The sequence below is a fragment of the Malaya genurostris genome, chromosome 2, assembly GCF_030247185.1.
Source record: "Malaya genurostris strain Urasoe2022 chromosome 2, Malgen_1.1, whole genome shotgun sequence".
NCBI classification, from domain to species: Eukaryota; Metazoa; Arthropoda; class Insecta; order Diptera; family Culicidae; genus Malaya; species Malaya genurostris.
This window is the reverse complement of record NC_080571.1, coordinates 191673021-191696877: the sequence shown is the minus strand read 5'-3', so window position 1 is coordinate 191696877 and position 23857 is coordinate 191673021. Positions and strand designations below refer to the sequence as shown.

The window sequence follows — 23857 nt, the reverse complement described above, 5'->3', positions numbered from 1 at the left end:
TAAGAATCAGCACAAGCAAAACTAGAAGTAGACGAATACTTGCTAAGGTGGAAAGTTTGGAAGTCCCTTTCACCACATCTGCCCGCAGGACCGGACGACTGATGAACGCTGGCTGCGACGGCAGGACTGGGTCGGAGGGGTCGAAGGCTTCCACATTGTCATCAACAGTGTGTCCCAGTGTTCTGCATTCAGTTATTGCTGAACGGCTACGTCCGTTGCTTCCTTTAATGTAGGCATTGGAGACGAATTCGCAGGAGTGAGGTTCCGAAATTTTTGGGTAGGCTTTTCCTCGAATCCTCGAAAATATATACTTTACCAAGTTACTGGATCCAAAGCAGGATCGAGGCCAACTTTAAGCGATACTTATCCGATGCGACATCTTGAATCCGATGGTGATTGAAAACTTTGAAAAGCTTGTCGAGCTTAATTTGCAGACCCGTTTTATGGCCTTGTATTTTGACTACATGACTCAGAATATAAATCCTTCTTCGTTTGTTCCCAATTGTGTTCATACTTCTAATTCTACTGTGTTTTTCGACACATCCATGAAAGAAGAAATTCGTGGAAACCCGGATCCTGTACGCTCTCAAAAGATCCCGAAAATTTTTAATAATAAATTTAAAGAAGTCGACTGTAACAAAATGTTTTACACTGACGGATCATATCTCGACGGGTCCACTGGCTTCGGTATCTTAAATGTAAATTTCACCGCTTCCTATAAACTCAGTCATCCAGCTTCAGTTTACGTCGCAGAACTAGCTGCAATTCAGTATACCCTTAAGATCATTGACAACAATTCAGTGCTTTATATGCAAAATCATACCAGATTACCTTGGCTTTGGTCCCCTCACATTGTTCCATACGGGGCAAGGGTGGGCGCACTAGAAGGTGATATCTATGAAAAATCAATCTGCTTCAATGAATTTTTCAGTTGCTGTCGTCAGCAAACTCTAGCCAGCTGGCAGAATACATGGAATAGTGGAACTCTGGGACGATGGTTACACTCAATAATTCCACAGGTATCGACGAAATCTCCGGGGGTTAGACGTGAGCCGAGATTTTATTCGTGTAATGTCAAGGCTTATGTCTAATCATTATATGTTCAGCACGCATCTCCGTCGTGTGGGGCTCGCCGAGAGTGGTTCCAGGGGTTAGACGTGAGCCGAGATTTTATTCGTGTAATGTCAAGGCTTATTATATGTTAAGCGCGCATCTCCATCGTGTGGGGCTCGCCGAGAGTGGTGTCTGCGTTTGCGGTGAGGGTTATCATGTGATGCCAGGTCCCAACTCATAGGTTCCCTTCGGGCCCGAGGTATACCACCCTTCGTACCAGTCCGCGACGTCTTGGCAACTCGAAATCTTCTTTATATGAATCTCATCTATAACTTCTTGAAAACTATCAATTCCAAAATTTAGTGCTCTCCCTATCTCTTTCTCGTCTACAGCTCCATCGCACTCTTCTTTACGCTGCTGAAAGTATGACCTACACTGAGCTAAATTTTCTTTTTCACATTATATGATATTCTAATGATTTTGCACTATTAGCATTTCCAATCATAGTTACAAGATGTGTTCAACATCATGTCAAATATATGAGATAATCTAATGAAACATAAAACTCTTCTTAACGTTATTTTTACAGGATTTCCATATAACGAATGAAATTTCCAGTCTGAGTCAAATTTATTGGCGCGTCTTATAACCATTACTAGATATCCGCACAACATACATTGGAACAATTTATGAAGCGCATATTATATTCACTTCGAATTTATTTATATATATATATATATATATATATATATATATATATATATATATATATATATATATATATATATATATATATATATATATATATATATATAAAACCGAATGGAATACTAGTATAGCTTGAATCCTCAAAAAAAAGTAGTAGTTGGCAATTATCTGCTATTCGTATGACCTATATTGAAAGTTATATATATATATATATATATATATATATATATATATATATATATATATATATATATATATATATATATATATATATATATATATATATATATATATATATAACTTTCAATATAGGTCATACGAATAGCAGATAATTGCCAACTACTACTTTTTTTTGAGGATTCAAGCTATACTAGTATTCCATTCGGTAAGGGAGCACCTCATGATATTTACGAAAGAGAAGTGAGATCCCGAGACTGAAAATAAAACAATGAATCTTACTAGACAGATAGAGTAATGAAATGTACCGGATATATATTTCATGGTCCGTCAACGCATATCCTTGAACGAAGTTGGATGAGCTGTCTTGTCAGCGATTTAAAATTACATTGAGATGCGAAACTTCCTGAAAAAAATGGTCTGGAGCAGTTGATTACTATCGAGGACACCACTATTCACGACTTTCATCGGATTTCCATATAAATTATATGGGATATTTTTTGTCGTGAATACGACTTACTTTACTATGGGGCGCCTTTTCAAAATTAGCCATATGGAAGAATGGGCAGAACTTAATCGTGAATATCTCGACTTGTATTAATGGTAGCAACATAATTCTTTCACCATTTCATCAAAAATATGATCAGGAATTTAGGATAATATTTTGAACAGTGTGAGATAACCACAAACAACTCAAAAATTAAGTTTTCTGAAAATTTGAAAACAACGCGGAAAACTCTTTACTTTTGTTTGGGTTTTTCGCTCAAGGACGACGATTTTGAGGTAGTCAGGCACATATCTCTAACTGAACGTTATAAAAGGGGAACCGTGGTCGAAAATCGATCATTTCTTCTCGTGCGTTGAATGAAAGCAGACGTCGGGGCGAGAAGACGCATTCAAACAGCGTCATCGGAGAGCACACGTTCTGCGTGGTTAAAAACCTCAAACGCTCAGGTCGTAGTTCTCATTTGCCTTCCGGTCTCAAGACAAGAAGACGCATTAAACCAGTTTCGCATGATTTGGCACTGCGAGCGGATGTGTCGGTTTGTACGCAAAGCTAGTTTCAATTCAAGCAAGAACGATTGCATCAGCTGCTGATGGTTTGCATTGGAGAGATAGAAAACAACAAACAAAAAGTGGACAATATTATATAAAATCAGCCGTTCTAATGGCTTTAAATGTTATCTAAAGAACTATTAAGATTACTTCTTTGCACATCGAAGGTAGAAATCATCAGTTTAATGAATTTCCAATGTAATTTGATTTTGATTTGCTTCGTGCACTTTTCGCTGTACGAAAATCGTTCGAGAAAAATGTTCCGAACTGTGCTAAATATCGTAGAGAATTCCACAATTTGGTCCTTCTAAAAGGCAGAAATGAATCCTGTACTGCATCTTGATAGTTTCTTTCAATGGAATATGCAAATCCGAAATGAGATGATCGACGTCAAAAATCGTTGAAAGTTTTAGTAGTGAAAAGGGGGAAAGTTTCGCAATTCACACAATCGATCAACTATCAATTCGAATTCGAAAGTGTAAATAAATCGTGTCAGTTTTATTCGTATTCACGACATCCAGTTATGTCTCTGACATTACACACCCGTGCTTTTTAACTTTCATTATGATAACGTCCATTTAGATTTGACGTACACATTAAATAAAGATTATAAGTTTCCATATAATGTCTATGAATTATATTCTGCATATGATTCATATGACAAATCTAATGAATATAAATAAGATTTTCATTTCAGTGTATGTAAACGATGCTTCGGAGCATGCACCTGCCTTGAACTGACTGAGTTGATGAAACTACCCAAAAACGCCACATCAACGTCAGAGCACACCAACATTGTATCCCACCCAAGGATAATCTCTCTCGTTACAATCTGAAGAACGTGAAGATCCAGAACTCTTAAAAATTTGTCCCACAAACGAATGATGTATTGTAACTCAAAATCAATATTTTGTAAATCCAACCCTCCTCACATTCCTTTACTAACTCTAGGGGAGTATGCCGTCCCCTTAATACGGCGTCCCTTCTTCTCCTATAACAACAAGACAATCGGCCACGTTAAGCTAAAGCAAATGAGCCAAATAAAAATTTTATTAAAAAAAACTAACTACCACTGGATCCTGAGTCATTCCTACATTGGCACGTACCGTAGCGGAAATTGGTGACATCCGGGCGAATGTGTGACAAATACAACCAAAATTTATCAATTGGTTGTTCACACACTGGAACAGAAACGACGGTTTCCCCTATTTGTTTCGACCCGGTTTCACGCAAAACTTCAGAGATCAGGTCCGCGAGACCTCTTGGCTGGATGACGATATTCAGAGGATGGCCAGGGTCGATTGAACGGTTTAGGTGTTTGTGGTGTTGGCTTGGATAACGATTTGATCTCGCTATGTAAGCCGTTTATTGCTTCCGTGAGTGACATCAATGGAGACTTTTCATCTGCCGCTTTTGTAATAGATCGAAGATGGGAATTATCGAATAAATTCGCACAGTCGCCACACATCCAGAAGAGATTTTTACGCTGCGTTGTGAAATAGCCCAAAAGAGCACGGGAGACACCAGAACATGCCATATGAAACATACGACCATAGTATCCACGACAGACAACTGAGTCGATGCCGGTGATAACCTGGCAGCACTTTACACAATTTTTCTTAATGGTCATCTCAACGGCAGGAGAGCGCCTTTAACTAGGCTTCACACAAAACAGGGGTATGCGGAGAGCTTGATCGAGTCGGTTGCTTATTGTTCAAATCGCAGCACAGCGTATAGCACTAGGCACAAATCGATAGAATGCAAATCACTATCCAATTTACAACTGACGGCCAAGAACAACACTTTATACCGGTTCAGACAGCAAATGGTCAATCACTGATCAAAAACTTAAGCGGAACGATTACGCAGAAACAACTTTAAATCGCATAAAAAATGGACCGAAAATCACAAAAAACTCAAATTGAACAGTGTTCCCAACAACGTTAACTCTAGAACAACGCTTTCAAATCGTGGAAATTTTATCTCAAAATCAGTGTTAAATTAAAACTGTTTATAGAACACTTCATGAATTTTATGATGCAAAGAAAATCCACACGTTGCTCAAGATTTACCGATGCATCCCGAAAACGTACTGTTTGGTGCTATCTATGTGCTGGTGGAGTTATCGGTCCTTATTTCTTTAGAAATGAGGAAGGATGACGCGTTACCGTGAATGGAAATCGATACAGAACCATGATCAATTTTTTGTTGCTAAATCTACAAGATATGGATGTAGACGAAATGTGATTTCAACAGAATGGGGCCACTTGTCATGTGATTTCAACAGGATGGGGCCATACGTCAACATAATTTACGTAATTGACCCGGTGAATTGGCCCCCGCGTTCGTATGATTTGACGCCATTAGATTATTTTTTTTGGGGATACGTGAAGTCATTGGTTTATGTGGATAAAACAGCAAGGATTGATGCATTGGAAACCAATATTCAACGTGTCATTGCTGAAATACGCCCTCAAATACTTGAAAAATTGGTCTTAAATTCAAATGTTAAATGCCAAGAAATCATCTACCAAACAAAGAAAAAATTTGACCATTTCATAATTTGGCATGTTTTATTTGAATTACAAATCAACAAGCTCTTAAACGATAAAAAAAATCAACAAGCTTTTATATATATATATATATATATATATATATATATATATATATATATATATATATATATATATATATATATATATATATATATATATATATATATATATATACATATATATATATATATATATATATATATATATATATATATATATATATATATATATATATATATATATATATATATATATATATATATATATATATATATATATATATATATACATATATATAAAGTTTCAGTTTTTTTTCAGCCGAAGAAACATCAGCATGAAATTTGGATTACCTTCGTCACCATTAAGGCGTCGTAGCTATTTTTTAGCATTCATACTTGTATTGGTACCATGTACAATATTGTTGTTAGTGATAGGAACAGGTAAAGGTGATATCGCCTAATTCCAGATGTATTTTAATTTTATTCACAGTTACGTCTTTAGATTTTACAGCTGAGCAATCCATGGCACAACGAGTAGCTGAATTTCAGACGCGAATGCAATATCTTGAATCAATGTATCGCGCTAAACAGGAGGATGTATCCATTTTATCGCAATACTTAGGATTGTCAAGTCAAAACGGGGAGACAACGAATGTATCCATAAATTTCAATCTTTTGGAAGGTTTAAGTGCGGATTCACGAGCGATGATACGTAATGCTTCTGCTTCCGTAAAATTACCGGCCAATTTGAAATTACCAACCGCGTTTCATTTTTTACCACACCTTCTTGACGATCCTTCATCGCTGAGACCAGCATTTCTCCAAACTAAAAATAAACAGGGTGTTTCAATCGTTCTTGGCATACCAACTGTCAAACGCGATAAACAATCATATCTTCTAGAAACTTTAGACAATCTGATTGCTAATATGGACGAGGACGAACAAAACGAAACAATGATCGTAGTATTTGTTGGAGAACCAGACATAGATTACGTAACGCAAGTCTCGAACAGTATCAGTTCGAGATTTCCATCATTTATAGATAGTGGTTTTATAGAAATAATTGCTCCGGCTGCAAGCTACTATCCCAATATGACACAACTTAGACAGACGTTGAACGACTCTGTAGAACGAGTTCGATGGCGCTCGAAGCAAAACTTGGACTTTGCTTATCTTATGGCCTACACCCAGCCTAAGGGCACATTTTATGTCCAACTGGAAGATGACATTCTCACGAAAAAAGGATTTATCAGTATTATTAAAAATTTTGCTTTGGAGAAGACTGCGAAGAAAGAACATAATCAATGGTTTGTTCTAGATTTCTGTCAGCTTGGTTTTATTGGTGAGTTATTTCTGCAAAAAACGCGATAAAAATTATGTAATTTATCTTGCAGGAAAAATGTTTAAATCTGCTGATCTCCCATGGCTCATTACTTTCTTTCAAATGTTCTTTAACGAAAAACCAGTTGATTGGTTGTTGTATCACCTAATATACACAAAAGTTTGCAGTGTTGAAAAAGATGCGGTATTTTTTTAATAAAATCGATTAATGATACCCAAAGTAATGTTTAATATTAACTTCAGAAAACATGTAAGCAGGAAATGTCGAAACTTTGGATCCATTATAAACCATCATTGTTTCAGCATATTGGAACGACATCATCATTGAAAGGTAAGAATTTCAATATCAAGGTCATATTTAATAAATAATACACCAAAAAATCTGGACTTCAGTACATATTAGACTGTACATTTAAAGGAAAAGTCAGTAATATTAGAATGTTATGATGACATAATTTAATCACTACAACTAAAAATACTGATTGTTCGAATCCAGCATCCATCATCCTAATGTTAATCCAAGTTAAATTAAAGATCGGTTTCGAAATTTTTACCACGACTTCCACATGTGCTGCTAAGTTTCCTATTCACAACAACATTATTGAAATTGAAATATTTGCACTTTTTCCCTGCAATTTCGATACTGGAAGCCTGCTGTAGATAATATTTTGCACTTTCATATGAAATCAAAAAACCTTTCTCTAGGAGATTCTTTTAGATGATAACTTCAGAATCGTATCAAAGCTAATATTGAGTTATTCAATCAGTCCAAATGACACGAGGCAGACATTACCTGTTCCCCGATCCAAATCGACCTTTAAGGTGAAATGTAGCGGAATGCGAAAATCGCGTTTTTGATCAATTATTCAAAAACTAGACCGATTTTCGAAAAACCAAAATCACTTAAGTTTTCGAAATCAAATTTATCATAACTAAGTATTCTTATAATTTTGAAATTTTGCTTTGCCGAGCCGTAATTGGTTTTTGAAATGTATAAACGGTCACTGTTCCGTCCCACGGGGATGATTTTTGAACTGAAAAGTAGTATTTGTAGCAGAATTTCACAAAGAATCTGAAAATGCAACTCAAAATTATAAAATTTTAGCGAAAACAACCGAAAATTGAAAAAGTTTTCATAAACTTTTCTGCATTTTTTTTATTGCTTGCGCGCTGCTGTTTCGTATTGAGGTGGTGAGAAATGCACGGTGGGCACGGTGGCATTATATCGTGAGCAAAAAATAGATATAAAATAATGACGCAAATTTATGCAGCATTGGGTTTTGTGTTGAAATAAAAACGACTTGAATACAATAAAATGAGTATTGTAAGAAATCGTTTATTTTCTAAGTAGCTGTCATTTATACAAACAATGTGATAAACATTGAGGGCCAGCTTCGAGCCAGTCAGCATGGAAAACTTATTGGAATTCATTGGTTTTTCAATTATTATGAATACAATGAATCAACGCTTGATTTTGCTTTCAAAATCGATTGAATAATAAGGAACTACGAAATAACTTTATATTCAATTTCGTGCCCCAAATATGTGCTTGAGAAAAGATTCACTAAATAATTTTAACTGCATGGTATGATGAACTATTAGTTATAATTGGAATGTATTCCAATAATGTAATCTAAGAAATTATTAAACTATTGATGATTTCTGGCACCGGAGGCCAGGGGCTGTTTGGTCTTCGGTTCGTTATCGTTGAAACAGACATTTCTAGACTCATCATGCTATACAATTCCGAAAGTCGCTTCCGAAAAAAAGTTAATGGTGAATACTTTTACGTAAATTCTATCTCATCGGCGGGAAGGGCCTGGTGAACGACTGGCAAAGATATCGAAAATACTTGAATGTTCTCTTGTCTTCAACCGTTCTTTTGAAGGAGAATCGATGCTTGCTACTGAAATCAGGCATATACATGGTTAGCAAGTTAGTCAATACATATACATTTAACCTCATGTTAATCATTCATAATTACTCATGATATATAGCTCTAGTGTAAGAGTAATCACTAACAATGATGATTGAATCAGCATATATTCAAAGTGTGAAGAATTCTAAAATCCATTACGTCCCGTCTTTTTTACAAGCCAATATAACGAGAGCTAAACCCACTGCGCTCAATCATTGAAAAAAGTTCTTGTTTCTATGTGTCCGTTTTTCTTGGTACGCTTTGTGCGACGGTTCGTTCAACTGAAGCGGATAAAATTTTGCGCGCATTTTATGACGCTACATTTCACCTTAATATAAACTTTCATTTCCGAGCAGCCTAGATAGCCGTGTTAGTAGCGGCTTCCAACTGTATAAGAATAACGCTACGGTCCGCAAGATGAAAAAGGAAACATGCTGAAAGTTGAACAAATCTGGCGGTGAAGGAGTTCTAAACGAGATTAAATGTGTGCGCAAACTTTCGTTCGTTCGTCCGTTTCCTGCCAAAAATCGCCTTTGCTGATATCGTTGTCGGCGTTCACCAGTGAGCCCAAATACTCGAACTCGTCAACCACTTCGACATCCTCACGGTCTATCAATATTCGTGGTAGAAGGCGTGTTTCTTCTTCAGGCCCTCTTCCTATCATGCATTTTGTTTTCGACGTTGATATCATGAGAAGTAATGTTTCATGATTTTCATAATTTCTCAATCATGGTACCGGCAATGGATTTGTATCCGCACACTCGAGTCGATCCTCACTCTTTGAATCACACCTTCCAAAGCAATATTGAACAAGAGTTCTATATATTCAATTGCGAAATTTAGGTTCAGTTTCCAGATAAAGAAATCAGGTCATGAATTTAGTTCTCGAATTGTGGAACTAAACTCATTTTCAGAACTAAATTCTGGAATTAAATTCTGATTCAGAAGTCAGTTTCACTATTCAGGTTCGGAGTTCGGATCTAACATTTACGGACATGAATGACCAGCCAGTTAAAAGGTCCTTAATCCAAAAAGAAGAGAAAGATTTATATTTAGTTCCAGAAATTATATCTGAAATTCATATTGTCGTTTCGGCATAAACAGAGCAGAAGATATTTTCAAATTTTTAAATTCGCTAAAATGATAATTTTTTCATCATTTAGACCCTAACCCCCCCTTAATTCAATGCAAATCTGTATTACGTGAATAATGTAATTATTCATACCAATTTATCAATCCTAAAACGGCAACTAACTAGAAATGTCTGGAAAGTAGGCCCGAATACATCGCTTCCAAAACAAGTTTGCTTCTATTTGCGAAATGCGCCAACATTTTTTTAAATCTGAGATTTCATATGAAAGTTTTTCTGATTCGGAGTAAGAACCGGTGCTTCTGAGTCGTCTAAAGGTACGTGTGTACGACGTCTGGAATTTACCATGTTTTCAATTTCAATCAGACGATTACAAAGAACTTCATCTGTTAGATCACGCTCTGGCTTAATACGTTCAAGGTTCATTTTAATTGTTAGTACCAATCGTTTCCACGATCCGTCCATTTGCGGTAAAGCGGGTGGAATGAAACACCATTATGTTTGGGCACTCACAATTTCTCTCATTACTTTATCTTGGTCCAAGTGCTTAAGCAATTAGTACCGCGGTCACTGAAGAATTGAATTGGTACTCATTGTCTTTCCATAAAATTTCTTTTTTAAGTGTATCACTCTTACTGTTAAATATGTTATAAGTATTCCTCAGCGCTTTTCCTTCCGTCGTCCTACAACCACATGCATAGGATCGAAGAAGTCCACTCCAACGAATGAAAAGGGTCTTGCGAAGGCTCGAGCTAGGGGTAGGTCAGCCATCTGAGAGGCCTCGTGAATTTTGCATATTTCTTACTCTCCGATACACTACTGTTAGTTTAGGGATGTAAAATCGTTGCCGTACCTTGTTGACATCGGTTTCGTGATTTCTATGATGATAGCGTTCATGATAATCTTGAACAATTAGAATAGTGACATAATGACATTTTCGAAGAATGACAGGATTTCTCGCATCAGTAGTTGTGTATGCGCACAGTTTAGTTCTACCAAGGCGCCTAATTAGACCTCGTTCGTCCAAATAAGGGTTTGCGGGATGAATTAGACTTGAATTTTTAATAACATTCTTATCAGTTTTCTCTTTAGAGTAGCATTTTTTAACGGCGAATACGTCTTGCTGTACTAGCTTCAATAAATAAATGTTTGTTTGAGCGAAGTTCCTCATCTGTGGGTAAGATTTTCGATTTTTTTGAAGACCAATACTCTGGTATCTCTCAAAGAAATCTTGGAGCCGAAAACCACCGGCTGCTAAAATCCATACTAGGCCTTTTTGCCATTTTGTTGCCTCATCAGCTACATTTGCTTCAAAAGGAACCCATCGCCATTTTTCTATGCTAGTATATTGTCTGTGATTCGACCGTATCCAGTATGACACATCTTTTGAATCAGTCCAATATATGTGTTCATCTATATTCAACGCCTTAGTGATGGAACTTGATAACTTCGATCCAATTACTTGTGCTTACACCTCTAGTCGTGGTATTGAGGTATTGTACTTTAACGGCGAAACACGAGATTTGGCTCCAACTATCGAGCAATTAATAATATCCTGGTTTTGAAACCGAAGATAAACTACGCAAGCGTATTCGGTCTCGCTAGTGTCCACGAAAGTGTGAAGTTGAACGGTGGTGATTTATGGAGGTTACGCAACTATAACAGCGTGAAATTCTAAGATTCTGTACATTTGGAAGTACCGCAAGCCATTGTTTTCAACTCTGATGAAACTTCTCAGGTATCACATCACATCCCATCCAGTAGCTGAGCGCCAAATTTCTTGGCGAAGCACTTTTAGCGAGATCAGAATATTTGACATAAGACCCAACGGGTGGAAAATCGACATAAGCATACGTAGAACCTCCCTCTCAACACTCATTTTGCAGAGCTATTTTTGATAACACTCAAAAAATCATCCGAATTTTTCAGCCTTTTTTGCCTTGCAGACAGATAAAAGTTTTTCAAAAACCTGTATGTTTTTGATTTCGGTAAATTTTTCAAAATTTCCATCGAAAATTTCCTAAAACAACCCAACGCATGATATTTGGACGATGGCCTTAAGAAATGTGCTAAAATATTTATTATCATTCAGATAACTCGTTCTGTTCACACCTTTGTAGGGGTATGATGTGGGACGATCATCATCATTATCATCATCAATTCCGATGGCTTCTATAAGTTGCAATTTAAAGACCTGTGCTGAATGGATCGTTTGATGGCGATAATAATACCCCCTCCTCTGGTGTCCTGTCGAACCGGTGAATTCTGTGATTGAAAAAAAGGGAAATTTCAGGTTTAAAATGAGTTTCAGTTAAAATAGCAATATCGGCATTCTTCTCTTGAAAAAAATCGAACAAATCAGCAGTTTACTTCTGAGTGAGCAAGAATTCCAATTTACGACAATCAACTTATTATAATGCATATTCGATGATGAATTTGTCTAAGGCGTTGATTTGATCTAATTGCGTTGTGCAGTTTCGTACACTCAAATAAAAATTCACGTTCGATTCACTTGAAAAATCACGTAGAATGGTTTCAAATGTCAAATTGAATATTTTACGTGACGAAAATGAATGTTATACGAACATCCCCTAAAATGAATAGAATCATCACATAAGGTTTACGTGAATTGACCAAACGTCAAACAATCTACGTGAATTTCCAGTGTGAAAAACTCGATTTTGAAAATAACGAGCAGTGGCCCTCGAAGTGTAAGTAGTGTAAATATTTGCGAGAAAAGTTATTTAATTACAATTTCTTACACCATCGACCGGACCATTCCAGTATGAAAGTTTCCATGTGTTCAACTGGACCGAGTGCCTGCGTGAGTCCGGAAGTTTACCCGCTCCTGCCGAATGCTTCAAACAGGCCGTCGGTATAAAGCTAGAGACACTGGAATTATGTAATGCGACTTCAACCTGCATCGGTAGTGTTGTGGGATTTCTTGGATTTCTTGACAATTTTCTGAAATAAATGTTTTATATTTCATGGCATTTTTCATTTCATAGACTTATATCAAAATCTGAAATCTCCCTTTTGACTTCAACCGATATATAAAATAGTAATTTTCTGGTATCTAAATTTTATATGAACTGATAGATAAATGTGATATGAACAGTACTTTACATTTTACCTATGAAACACGTAACTATTACTGGATTATGCATTAAACAGCTTTTAAATGCCAGTCCATTAAAACCTACGTGAAAAGTAGGGTGGAAAATATTCACATGACTTTTCACGTAACTATAAGGGGCTGTCCATAAAAGACGTCACGCCGCAAGGGGTAGGGGGGTGTTTCATAAAACGTGACCTTTTGTGACAGGGGGGAGGGGAGGAGGTTTTTGGAATGCGACGTCCAATATTTTCAATGAGCGCATTTTTAAAATACCTAATTATATTACTGCTTTGCCCTATTTCCAGAAAAAATCTCCCCAATAAACGTTTACATTCTATAGGAAAACGTGTATTTGTTGATGTCAAAGCTTCTTCTTGTAAATTCGGAAATGAGTGATGCAGGAAATCATTTCTGTTGTGATCAGCAAAAGTGCACGGAGGAGCGAGTAAATTAGCGAAATTAATCTATTTTGTCAAATATGAGTAAAAAAGAAAAAAATGCCTTCAAACGGTTTAACTTAAGTTATGCACTGACAATTTTTTCAGTAATTTGATTTTCTAGCATTGATAATAGTATATCATAAGAATTTCTCTTATCTGATTCTGATGCAGTTTATTCAATTGTACTCCATTTGAAAAAGGGCGGGAGATCAACGATTTCAGACGTAGATCATGTCATGTCTTATCTTGATCATATGTGATTTTCCTCCACCAACATCAAAGCTTACCTCATCCGAATCATCCAGTGATTCAACTTACATGAATCAAAAATCATTTTAGCTCAAAATCACTACCCATTGTGTGACGGAAGATCAGCACCGATATTGGTCGATGTGATTTAAATTTCACTGATCAACTGATAATGAAAAGATTCTCCGGCAGTGATCTCGTTTTGATGAGGTTTTGGTCTTTATTTCCTCAGCCCTGTATGCTACACTAAGGAAATATTATTCTTTACCTAAAACAATAATATATCTGTGTACCCCTAGGAGGAATATTTAAATGATGATTTAAATGTTTCATCAATTCCAACCAAATACTTTTGTTAATTTATATAATTGATATTAAAAAAATAATCCCGATGATTTTGTAGTTTTAGGGATATTTTTTAATCTAATGACAGCATGTAATATATCGATTTTTCCCTCATATTTGTATGGTTTGTCATACACATTGAGAATGTATTGAGATGATTTTTATTTATTTTGAATTCGTGACATGTGACATAGGGGGGGTGGGGGGTGTTTGCTTTTGTGACAATTTGTGACAAAGGGGGGAGGGGGAGTAAAAAATCGTCAAAAAAAGCGTGACGTCTTTTATGGACAGCCCCTAATATGATTATTATTTTGAGTGTAGTTTTGCGTAGTACAGCAGAGAATAAGTCACCATAGTCATCCTTTGCTTATGGTTGATTATTGCCCCATCCAGGAGGGATTTTGGAGGAAGAATCGAGCGGCTGAGGTTGATAAGAATTATAATTGAGGTTGATAAGAATACTTATGCCAGCTTGATGGCAGCCGGCAAGGTTTGCGTCGGCTGGGATAGGTGTTCGGTTTTCGAGTCGTTCGACGTTTTGCGCTGTTTCAAGTCTGGCGAGTTTGGTCACAAGAGCACCGAACGTTTAAACAGTGATAATTGTTCCAAATGTAATTCCGCACATAGAACATAGAGTGTTCTTCAACTGCATTCAAATGCGTTAATTTTCTGAAAATGAACAACGAAAGAAAATTGAATTTGGACATTTACCATCCAGCATTTAGTAAGCAGTGGCGTGTATATCTGAGATTGCTTGAATCGAAAAAGAACAACATTATGTCAATGGAATAGCAACAAATGGATGATTGGCATTCAGATATTTTGTATTTGAACATAGCCGGTTTGTCTTCTTTTTGCCTTTCTCATATAGAAAGGTTATGCAATCACTGTGAAAACCGACTTCGTCGAGTACGCAAAATGTCTCTCTCTCTCTCTCTCTCTCTCTCTCTCTCTCTCTCTCTCTCTCTCTCTCTCTCTCTCTCTCTCTCTCTCTCTCTCTCTCTCTCTCTCTCTCTCTCTCTCTCTCTCTCTCTCTTTCTCTCTGTGTGTGTGTGTGTGTGTGTGTGTGTGTGTGTGTGTGTGTGTGTGTGTGTGTGTGTGTGTGTGTGTGTGTGTGTGTGTGTGTGTGTGTGTGTGTGTGTTTGTGTGTTTGTGTGTGTATGTGTGCAGGTGTGTGTGTTCGTGTGTATGTGTGCGTGTGTGTGTAACGTTTTTTGCACTAACTTCTCTCGGAGATGGCTGAGCCGATTTTCACAAACTTAGATTCAAACGAAAGGTCTTGCGGTCCCATACAAAATTCCTGAATATTATTTGGATCTGACTTCCAGTTCCGACATTATGGGGTAAAATGTGCAAAAAATTGTGAAAATAAGTGCACTAACTTTTCTCAGAGATGGCTGAACCGATTTTCACAAACTTAGATTCAAATAAAAGGTCCCATAAAAAATTTCTGAATATTATTTGGATCCGACTTCCGGTTCGGGAGTTATGGGGTAAAATGTACAAAAAAAAGAAAATATTTGTTCTAACTTTTCTCATAGATGGCGCGACCGGTTTTCACAAACTTAGGTTCAAATGAAAGGTCCTGTGGTCCCATGCGTAATTCCTGAATTTCATGCGGATCTGACTTCCGGATCCAGAAATATAGGGTAAAGTGGGTTAAAATTGTATACCATCACTGAAAATGGAGAAAAACCTTAAAAAAATTTCTGAATCGACCTCAAATCTTTTCCAATTGATAGTTTTTATCTGTAGACGGTCAAACAAACCGATTTCGGTTATTCTTTTAAGAATCGAAGAAAATTATTTTGAAAAATACCACAGTATTATATATGATAGTATATTATATATGATAGTATGATTGACATGAGAAAGGCATCATTACACCACTAAGTGGATTAAAACAGGTTTTTTTTATATGAAACTATTTATTGGAATATTAGTTAACATTAAATTATTGAGATTTAAATTGGGTGTTCAGCCACAAGTGGTGACTTTGCAGCCCTATTATATACATGATTTGGTTATCACCATCAAGACATCATGCTTCCGCAATTCTGTGATTTTTGTGTAGGGAAAATTCTAAACCTACTTGTATTGTGTAATCGGGAAAAGGAACTTATATACTAACATACTAACTAATACAGAGAGCGAATCGACTCAATTGAAGATTGCATCGATTTTTGTCGGAATTTGCTTATAATATTATGTGACATTACATCTAATGGTTGTATATTTGTGAGTTTATGTAACTCATTTGTACTAAACCAGGGAGGACGCTTCAAAATCATTTTCAGAATTTTATTCTGAATCCTTTGAAGCGTTTTCTTCCTGGTGGAACAACAACTTGACCAAATTGTTACTGTATAAAGCATGGCTGGTCTGAAAATTAATATTTTTTTTTGACGGAACTTAGCATTTCTGTTTATAAGAGGATATAAAAATTTAATAAATTTATTACACTTTGCCTGGATTCCTTCAATGTGATCCTTGAAAGTGAGTTTTTTATCATACGTTAAACCTAATTATTTTGCTTGATCAGACCATGTCAATTCCAATCCATTCAATTTGAGAATGTGATTATTGTTTGGTTTAAGATAAGAAGCTCTTGGCTTAAGAGGAACGATAATTAATTGCGTTTTTGCACAACTTGGTTTAATTTTCCATTTTGACAGATAATCACTGAAAACATTTAAGCTTCTTTGTAGGCGACTGGTGAGGAGGGGGGGGGGGGGGTATATTTCTGACAAAAGTCTACGTTTGTCTACGAGGGGGGAGGGGGCGTTTTGCCTGAAGACTACGAGGGGGGAGGGGGCGTTTTGCCTGAAGTCTACGTAGTCTCATTTTTTTTTAATTTTTCAAGAAATTTACTTAGTTTAATTATCCGGCCGCGCGTTTCCTTCGATTGATTAAAAAGACAGTTGAAATTGCGTATTCAACCAAATGCATGATGCTTGAGAGCAGAATTGACATTTGTCAGGTCGAATAACCTTGACAGATTGACTAAAAACATCGTCGACTGTAATCTGTACAGTGAAAGTGATTATCAAATGAGATAGACGTAGTTCTATGACCAAGTAGAAGTATACTCAAAGATAGGCGACTCTGTTGTTTTTTCTTTCATTCTTGTATACCCTATCGAAGTGAAAAAATAAAAAAAAGTACTAACATGAACATAAATTTAAAAAGCTCATTATTATTTGCAAAAAGTCATCGGAATTTATTGCAGTAAATGAATAAATTTCAATGTTTATAATTTCCTATTATTATTTAGTCACATCGTAATCAAGCAGTGAAAGGAGAACTGAAGATACTGTCATAATAATGTTCTGACTAATGATATGTCCAGAGAATTTTAGAAATCGGACCGATGTAAGTAGGGTGACAAAATGATCAAAATTTATCACTCATCCATAGCCGATCACGAATAAGAAAAAGAAATTAAATATGAAAATACCAAATCGCGAGAAAGTCTAAGAAGTTATTCATATTTTTGTTCTGACGTGAAGTAGTTGTCAGTGTGGTTTCTTCCAACCAAAAACAGATTTGAAAAATCAAAATGATTGGAATTGCGAAAGTAAACATTTGCCTTATAATACATTCCAGAGATTGAAATCGAACCAACAATTTTCACCCATAAGATTGTTGATTTTAATTTGCAATAATTATGGTTTCGGCTTTACCGGTCTGTTAAATAAGAACGGCTGTTAAATACTGCCCGACGTTTCGACCACTGGTTATGGTATTTTTCAAGGGATAAGAAGGGTAGTATTTTACGTATTGACTGTAGCTGTGCTATATAATTGATTGCTTGCGAGATGTACAATTAGTTATTACCTACTCCTTACTAGTAGGGACAATTTGGAACTGGGTTGGACCAACGTATGGAATGTTGGAAATGACCGAAACCTGTTTAGCATTATTTATGTTAATGGTACTAAAGTGTATGAAACATTGATGTTCGTGTTATTTGCTTGCGATGAAATAAAACTGTGCAAGTCCGTAGCCGTGAGATTTACTTACGGCATTGTCTGAAGCAGCGGGCCAACAAACTGCAGATGTAACCTGAATTGACTGCAAAGTGATTGTGTTACAGATGCTTGTCGAATTTGTACTAATGGTAGTAGCGGTGTTGGTTCGTGGTAGCAACGGATATATTGACAGTACCTGCGGTAGAGGTCATAGAAGTCGGTGTTGAAAAATTAGTTTGAGCATTTTCTGGATGAGTTGTAACGGCAATGGTGGTTGACGGTGCTGATTGCACTACTGTAGCAGTTGGAAGTGGAGGCGGATCGATGTCATTGGTGTAGTTGTTATTTGTGGTTCGAAATGACGGCGTCGGAAGATTGACGTTTTGAGTAGCGAGGCTGTCGACTGGTGGCATAGGTGTTGTGATCACAGCGGGGAAGTTTTTAAGATTGGTTGGACGATTGTTACTATTCGTATCTGAAACGAGCGGTATAATAGAATTTACAGTGGATATGTTTGACATTGAAGCGTCGACTCTCGGAATTTTGTCCGGCTGCGATAGAGATGGCCTGCTAGTGCTGCTGGTTCGAGGCTGTTTATTTGTATCTTCCAGTATAGATTCAAATCATTCAAAAAGGTTAGATAGGTTAAACTGAAGATCATCCAGACGTTCGAGAAATGGAGTGCTGTCATTTACATAACGTTCGATTGGTTCCTTCGATCGATGAAAGCAGCCGGATCTAGTGCAAACATTCGAGTACATTCAGTAAAAAGACTGCATGGTGTCCGTCAAAGTACCGATCATCTTCAGAGCTGAGGTAGTACGTTGGAGAGTTAATTGTATAGCTTCATCAGATAACTCGTTGCGACTGGAAATTTCACGGCACGGGGGGCACAACCAGAAAATTCCTGGGCATTCCCGAATGGAACTAGCGCACTATATTTTTTCTGGGACGGTTAAAACCAGTCCAAGGATGCGAAATATACGTTGTTACGATTAGCACTACTGAAACTTAGAAGGTTTGTGTGAACAACCACAAACCTTCTAAGTTTCAGTAGTACTAATCGTAATAACGTATATTTCGCATCCTTGGACTTGGTTGGACACTATTTGTGGGCAATTATCACTAGAGCGAAAAAGTAAACTTCTATTGACTCGGATTACACTGAACAAAAAAAAATAAATTCTGTAATAAGTTTGAATCTTATTACAGAATGTAAACTATAAAAATCTATGAGTGATTGACGACTTAGTAACCTGTTACTGAAAAATGATTAAAAAAAATTTTTGTGACAAAGAAAAGTCAACGTAGATTTTCAAGGGGTGGAGAGGGGGCAAATTGAAAAGACTACGAGAGATGAAGGGGTGGGGGGGGGGGGGGGGGGGGGTAAAAAGACCAGATTTTGGTCTACGTGGCTTATGAACGGTCCCTTATTGACATCAAATAGACTTAGAAATGCAAAAACAAGGAAATGTTATGGACCTTCAAGATTCATTTTCAGAACGTATGCACAAGTTTTAACACCACGAAATAGTTTTATACAAAAATGACGATGAATCACAAAAAATAATTTTCATAATTCATGGAGACTTTCACAAAAACTAAATTTCATAAATCATGGTTATCATCATTTTTTATCCATACATTTACGATAAAATTGCATTCAAAGCAGACGTGCCACACACATAGTCAAAAAAATTATCATCAAAACGACAGTTTATTCATAGTGGAATTCATTCAATTTGAATAAATTAAATGTTGATCGTAGAGCTGGTTTCAAAAAAAAAAAAAAAAAAAAAAAAAATATATATATATATATATATATATATATATATATATATATATATATATATATATATATATATATATATATATATATATATATATATACATATATATATATATATATATATATATATATATATATATATATATATATATATATATATATATATATATATATATATATATATATATATATATATATATATATATATATATATATATATATATGTATGGGGCATTCCACGCAATATTCAGCTGACATTTTATATCGGAGATATAATCGTTGAAGTGAGTAATCGACCAAATAATTTTTCCTATGTATAATTATTTCAGATAGTGACCCATGTGATATAAACGCTTGTGAACTATTCGAATCAATCAGAATGAATTGGTGTCAAAAATGAGCCCAGATTAGTGTCAGTAATTATTGCAGCAAAAAGGCAAAAAATATTTAAAAGGACTGTTTCGACGAAGGTGAAAGGTATTATCACACCACTATGTGAATTAAGAATAGGTTTTGCCTTCCTCTATAGAAAAGGTATATTAGAATTGCTGAAAAAACTGACTTTCGAACGGAGCCTCGGAGACCCATAGCGTTATATATCATTCGACTCAGTTCTACGAAATCGGAAAATGTCTGTGTGTGTATGTGTGTACACTTTTCGAAGATATTTTATACCTTTGATCAAGTTTAAAGATGATGATTTCTTGTTCCGGAGATATGATGGTAAAAGTGACGTAATCGACAAAACACGTTGTTTTTTACCGCTGTAAAAAATATAAGGGTGCCAACATTTTGGGATGACCTCTAATTTCGTGAAGCGTTAGTGCTCAAAAATTTAATCGAAACACGTCCCCATGCAAAATTTTAGCTAAATCGGATATGGGTAAAGGGGTAGCGTAAAGGTTTGAAAATTTTTGATCTCGAAAAATCATCATATGTAGATTTCCGAAATCGAAAAATTTTTTTGATGCCAAAGATCTGAATTAAATTGCATGAAACGTCGAGATTTAGTGTCATCTCAAAAAAAATTTTTTTGATTAATCGACTTTCTGGGACTACGGAAAATTTTGAGATATTTGTTGTCGAATGTCCTAGAATTGCATGAAAGATTTTCGAAATAACTCCAGATCTCGACGTTTCATGTAATTCTAAGATAATAAGTCATATATACGATTACATCTCTCGAACCGAGAATGCTTGACATAAATTTTCCAAACTTCATCAGAGATAACTTTGCTGCTTTTAAATAAACATAAGTGCAACAAGACGATTACGTTACTTATACCATTATATCTCCGGAACCAAAAGTGACAGCAATTAGACCTTCAAAATTAATCGATGGCCCAATAATAGCTTTCAAACAAGCGTATGGTTGTTGAAATCGGTTCAGCCATCTCTGAGAAACAACGCACTTTGTCGGCTTTGTCACTTATACTATTATATTTCCGGTACCAAAAGTGATAGCCATTTGATATTAACACTTGATCAATGGCTTGGCAGTAGCTTTCAAACGAGCCCAAGTTTATTGAAATCTATTCAACCATCTTTGAGAAAATTGAGGCGCAAAAACATCGCATTTTGTCGGTTAGGTCACTTATACCATAATATCCCCGATACCAGATGTCACAGTTTCTGAAATAGAGAGTCTAGAACTAACTTTATCAAGTTGGGCAAGAAACCATGTTCCTTGACTTTTAGAAATATTATTTGTATCTTAGAGTGTATCGTTGGGTTCTCTTCAGAGGTGAAGGTATAATAAAGAAAAAGTGGGATCAAATGTGAAATAGATTTACTGAGAAGCGATACATCTTAACTAGCATATTACAACTAACATAAATCATTTCCATGAATACTTTTAGGAAATTGTTAGCAGCAATAGCTAATACTATACATGGATTTAATCACAACCGGAAAACTCTTCATATGTATGGTTTGTGTAACCAATAGGCTTTAAAGGACATACATTGAGGTTTTTTTCTATGCGGCAGATACGTACCGAGTAAAGGACCGCGTAACTTCGGAAATTTGCTTTAAAAAAGCCACAAATTTCGAAAATTCCCGATAAACGCAAAACTAAAAAAATTTTCAGATGTCAAATATTTTAAAAATGCATTAAACGGCCAGATCTGGTGTAATCTTAGAAAAAAATTTAAGTGGAAGTTATGATTCAGTGAACATTTATTATGCTTTTCTCATTTTATGCACTTAATGGGACATAAGCTCTAACTAACCCGATAACATTAATTATAGCTACTTGTAAATAAATTATGATGTGGAAGATCCATTCAACAGCGAAGTAAAACATTAGAATTATAGCTGAATGATTCACCTACGAGAGTATGGCTGAATCAACTATACTACCAAGCTATGCTTTGAACGAATTGGTTATATTTGAAAGAAAAGAGAATATTTCCATACTCGTCTCCAGGAAAGTTCAATAATATTAAATGTAATTAGGATCCGCTTGTCAGTATGCATGGAATGGTTCGTTCACGGATCTGTTTGCTCGTGTTTTTTCGGTAACATAGAGATCAGTAACTCATTATTTTTATGTGAATGCTTTATGAATAATTTTACTGCTCATTCGTCGGGTTGAAGCGTGAATGGTGAAAGCACTGATTATGACAAATACTTTGACCCAAACGGATTTTGTCGGCGTTGACCTTTTAATTATTCTTTAAACATTTCAATGCTTAATTTATATTTATAGGGAAGGTACAAAAACTCAAGGACAAGCAGTTTGGAAAAATACCTACCTTTCATCCTCACAATAACCCCCCTGCTATTGTCAAAACAGGAATTCAGCATTACAAGTCGTACTCCATCGCAAAGGCGTACACCGGAGAAAGTTTCTTTTGGGGATTGATGCCACAGCCAGGCGATCTGATCGAATTCAAATTCAAAGAACCAGTTGTTTTAAAAAGGTATTTGCGTATATAGTGAGAGCGTTCCAAATATGCTTCATCTGTTTTATTTTCAGGTATCTATTTCGAAGTGGTAATTTTGAACAACCTTCAGATCGTTTCTATAATACTACCGTGGAAGTGTTGCCATTTAATTTACCTGAAGATTCTCCTGTTTGGAGCAATTACAATACCACAACTGACGGTTTTCTCATAATCGGAATTTTCAATGACTTCGGAATTGCTGAAGGAGTTGTTGATTCTAAGATAGGGGAACTAAAAGAACTGCGTTTACACGTTTACAGTGACAGTCAGAACTGGGTCATATTACGAGAGGTAAGATACTTTTTAGCTACTGTTAAGGTTGCATTCAAATATGTTTTGCCTCTTTTCAGATACTATTGCAGGACAATACTGTTCGGTGACGAAAGCGTTATCGTATCCTAGTCCAACCAAATAGCAATAATTTAGATACAATGCATGACTCTTCAAAACATTGTAAAATATGTTTGCAGAAAATTCAGCACGACTTGTCAACCCATTATATAATATTGAACAAAACATAAACATATTTTTCCAGTGTACTGTGAGGTATTAGTTTTTTAGTTTCAGTTTTCGTGATTTATACAGAAGTGCTATTTCAAAGTTACCATGATTGTTAAGTGATTAGGGCAATGTTAAATTTGTGACGTACTATATGTAAACATGCGAACATAATATTATGCATAAATGTCAAGTTCCAAGCAACGCTAGCTTATATAAAAAAACGATGTTCTTACTTGCAAAGGTTATTGATGATCACAATTTTTTACTATATGTTACATGCACAAAATACGCAACGTTAAATTGCTACAAAAATCACTCCATCTCCTAAAAGTAAATATTTTATCCAATACGACTTACTTCACTATGGGGCGCCTTTTCAAAATTTACCCTCAGAGAGAATGATAAGTTTTTGATCGTGAATATCTCTTGTTGTATCTAACGTATCCACATAATTTTTGCCATAATCTCAAATAATTCAAAATTAAACTTTTCTGAAATTATTGGTATCAACGATTATCAAAGAGGAAAACACTTGACGAACATTGCAACAACATTGAAGTTTTTCAACAGTACACTATTGAAAAACCTGTCTGACTTGA

At 35.8% G+C, this 23857-nt stretch overlaps 1 protein-coding gene across 4 annotated transcripts in view; it reads left to right on the top strand.

The window, feature by feature from the left end:
* The window catches only part of LOC131432911 (alpha-1,3-mannosyl-glycoprotein 4-beta-N-acetylglucosaminyltransferase A), a 53290-nt gene extending 29797 nt beyond the window's left edge, over positions 1-23493 (top strand). Inside the window, exons 2-8 of one of the 4 annotated variants that reach the window (XM_058599488.1) lie at positions 5868-5989; positions 6039-6890; positions 6943-7073; positions 7133-7220; positions 22520-22733; positions 22790-23048; positions 23108-23493. In XM_058599488.1, coding sequence (XP_058455471.1) covers positions 5884-5989; positions 6039-6890; positions 6943-7073; positions 7133-7220; positions 22520-22733; positions 22790-23048; positions 23108-23137 — 1680 coding nt within the window. In that variant the 5' untranslated portion in view covers positions 5868-5883 and the 3' untranslated portion in view covers positions 23138-23493. Of the gene's footprint in view, positions 1-5856; positions 5996-6038; positions 6891-6942; positions 7074-7132; positions 7221-22519; positions 22734-22789; positions 23049-23107 lie in introns of all 4 variants that reach the window. The other 3 variants (XM_058599489.1, XM_058599491.1, XM_058599490.1) reach the window with 3 other exon arrangements.
* Positions 23494-23857: the final 364 nt, after the last annotated feature.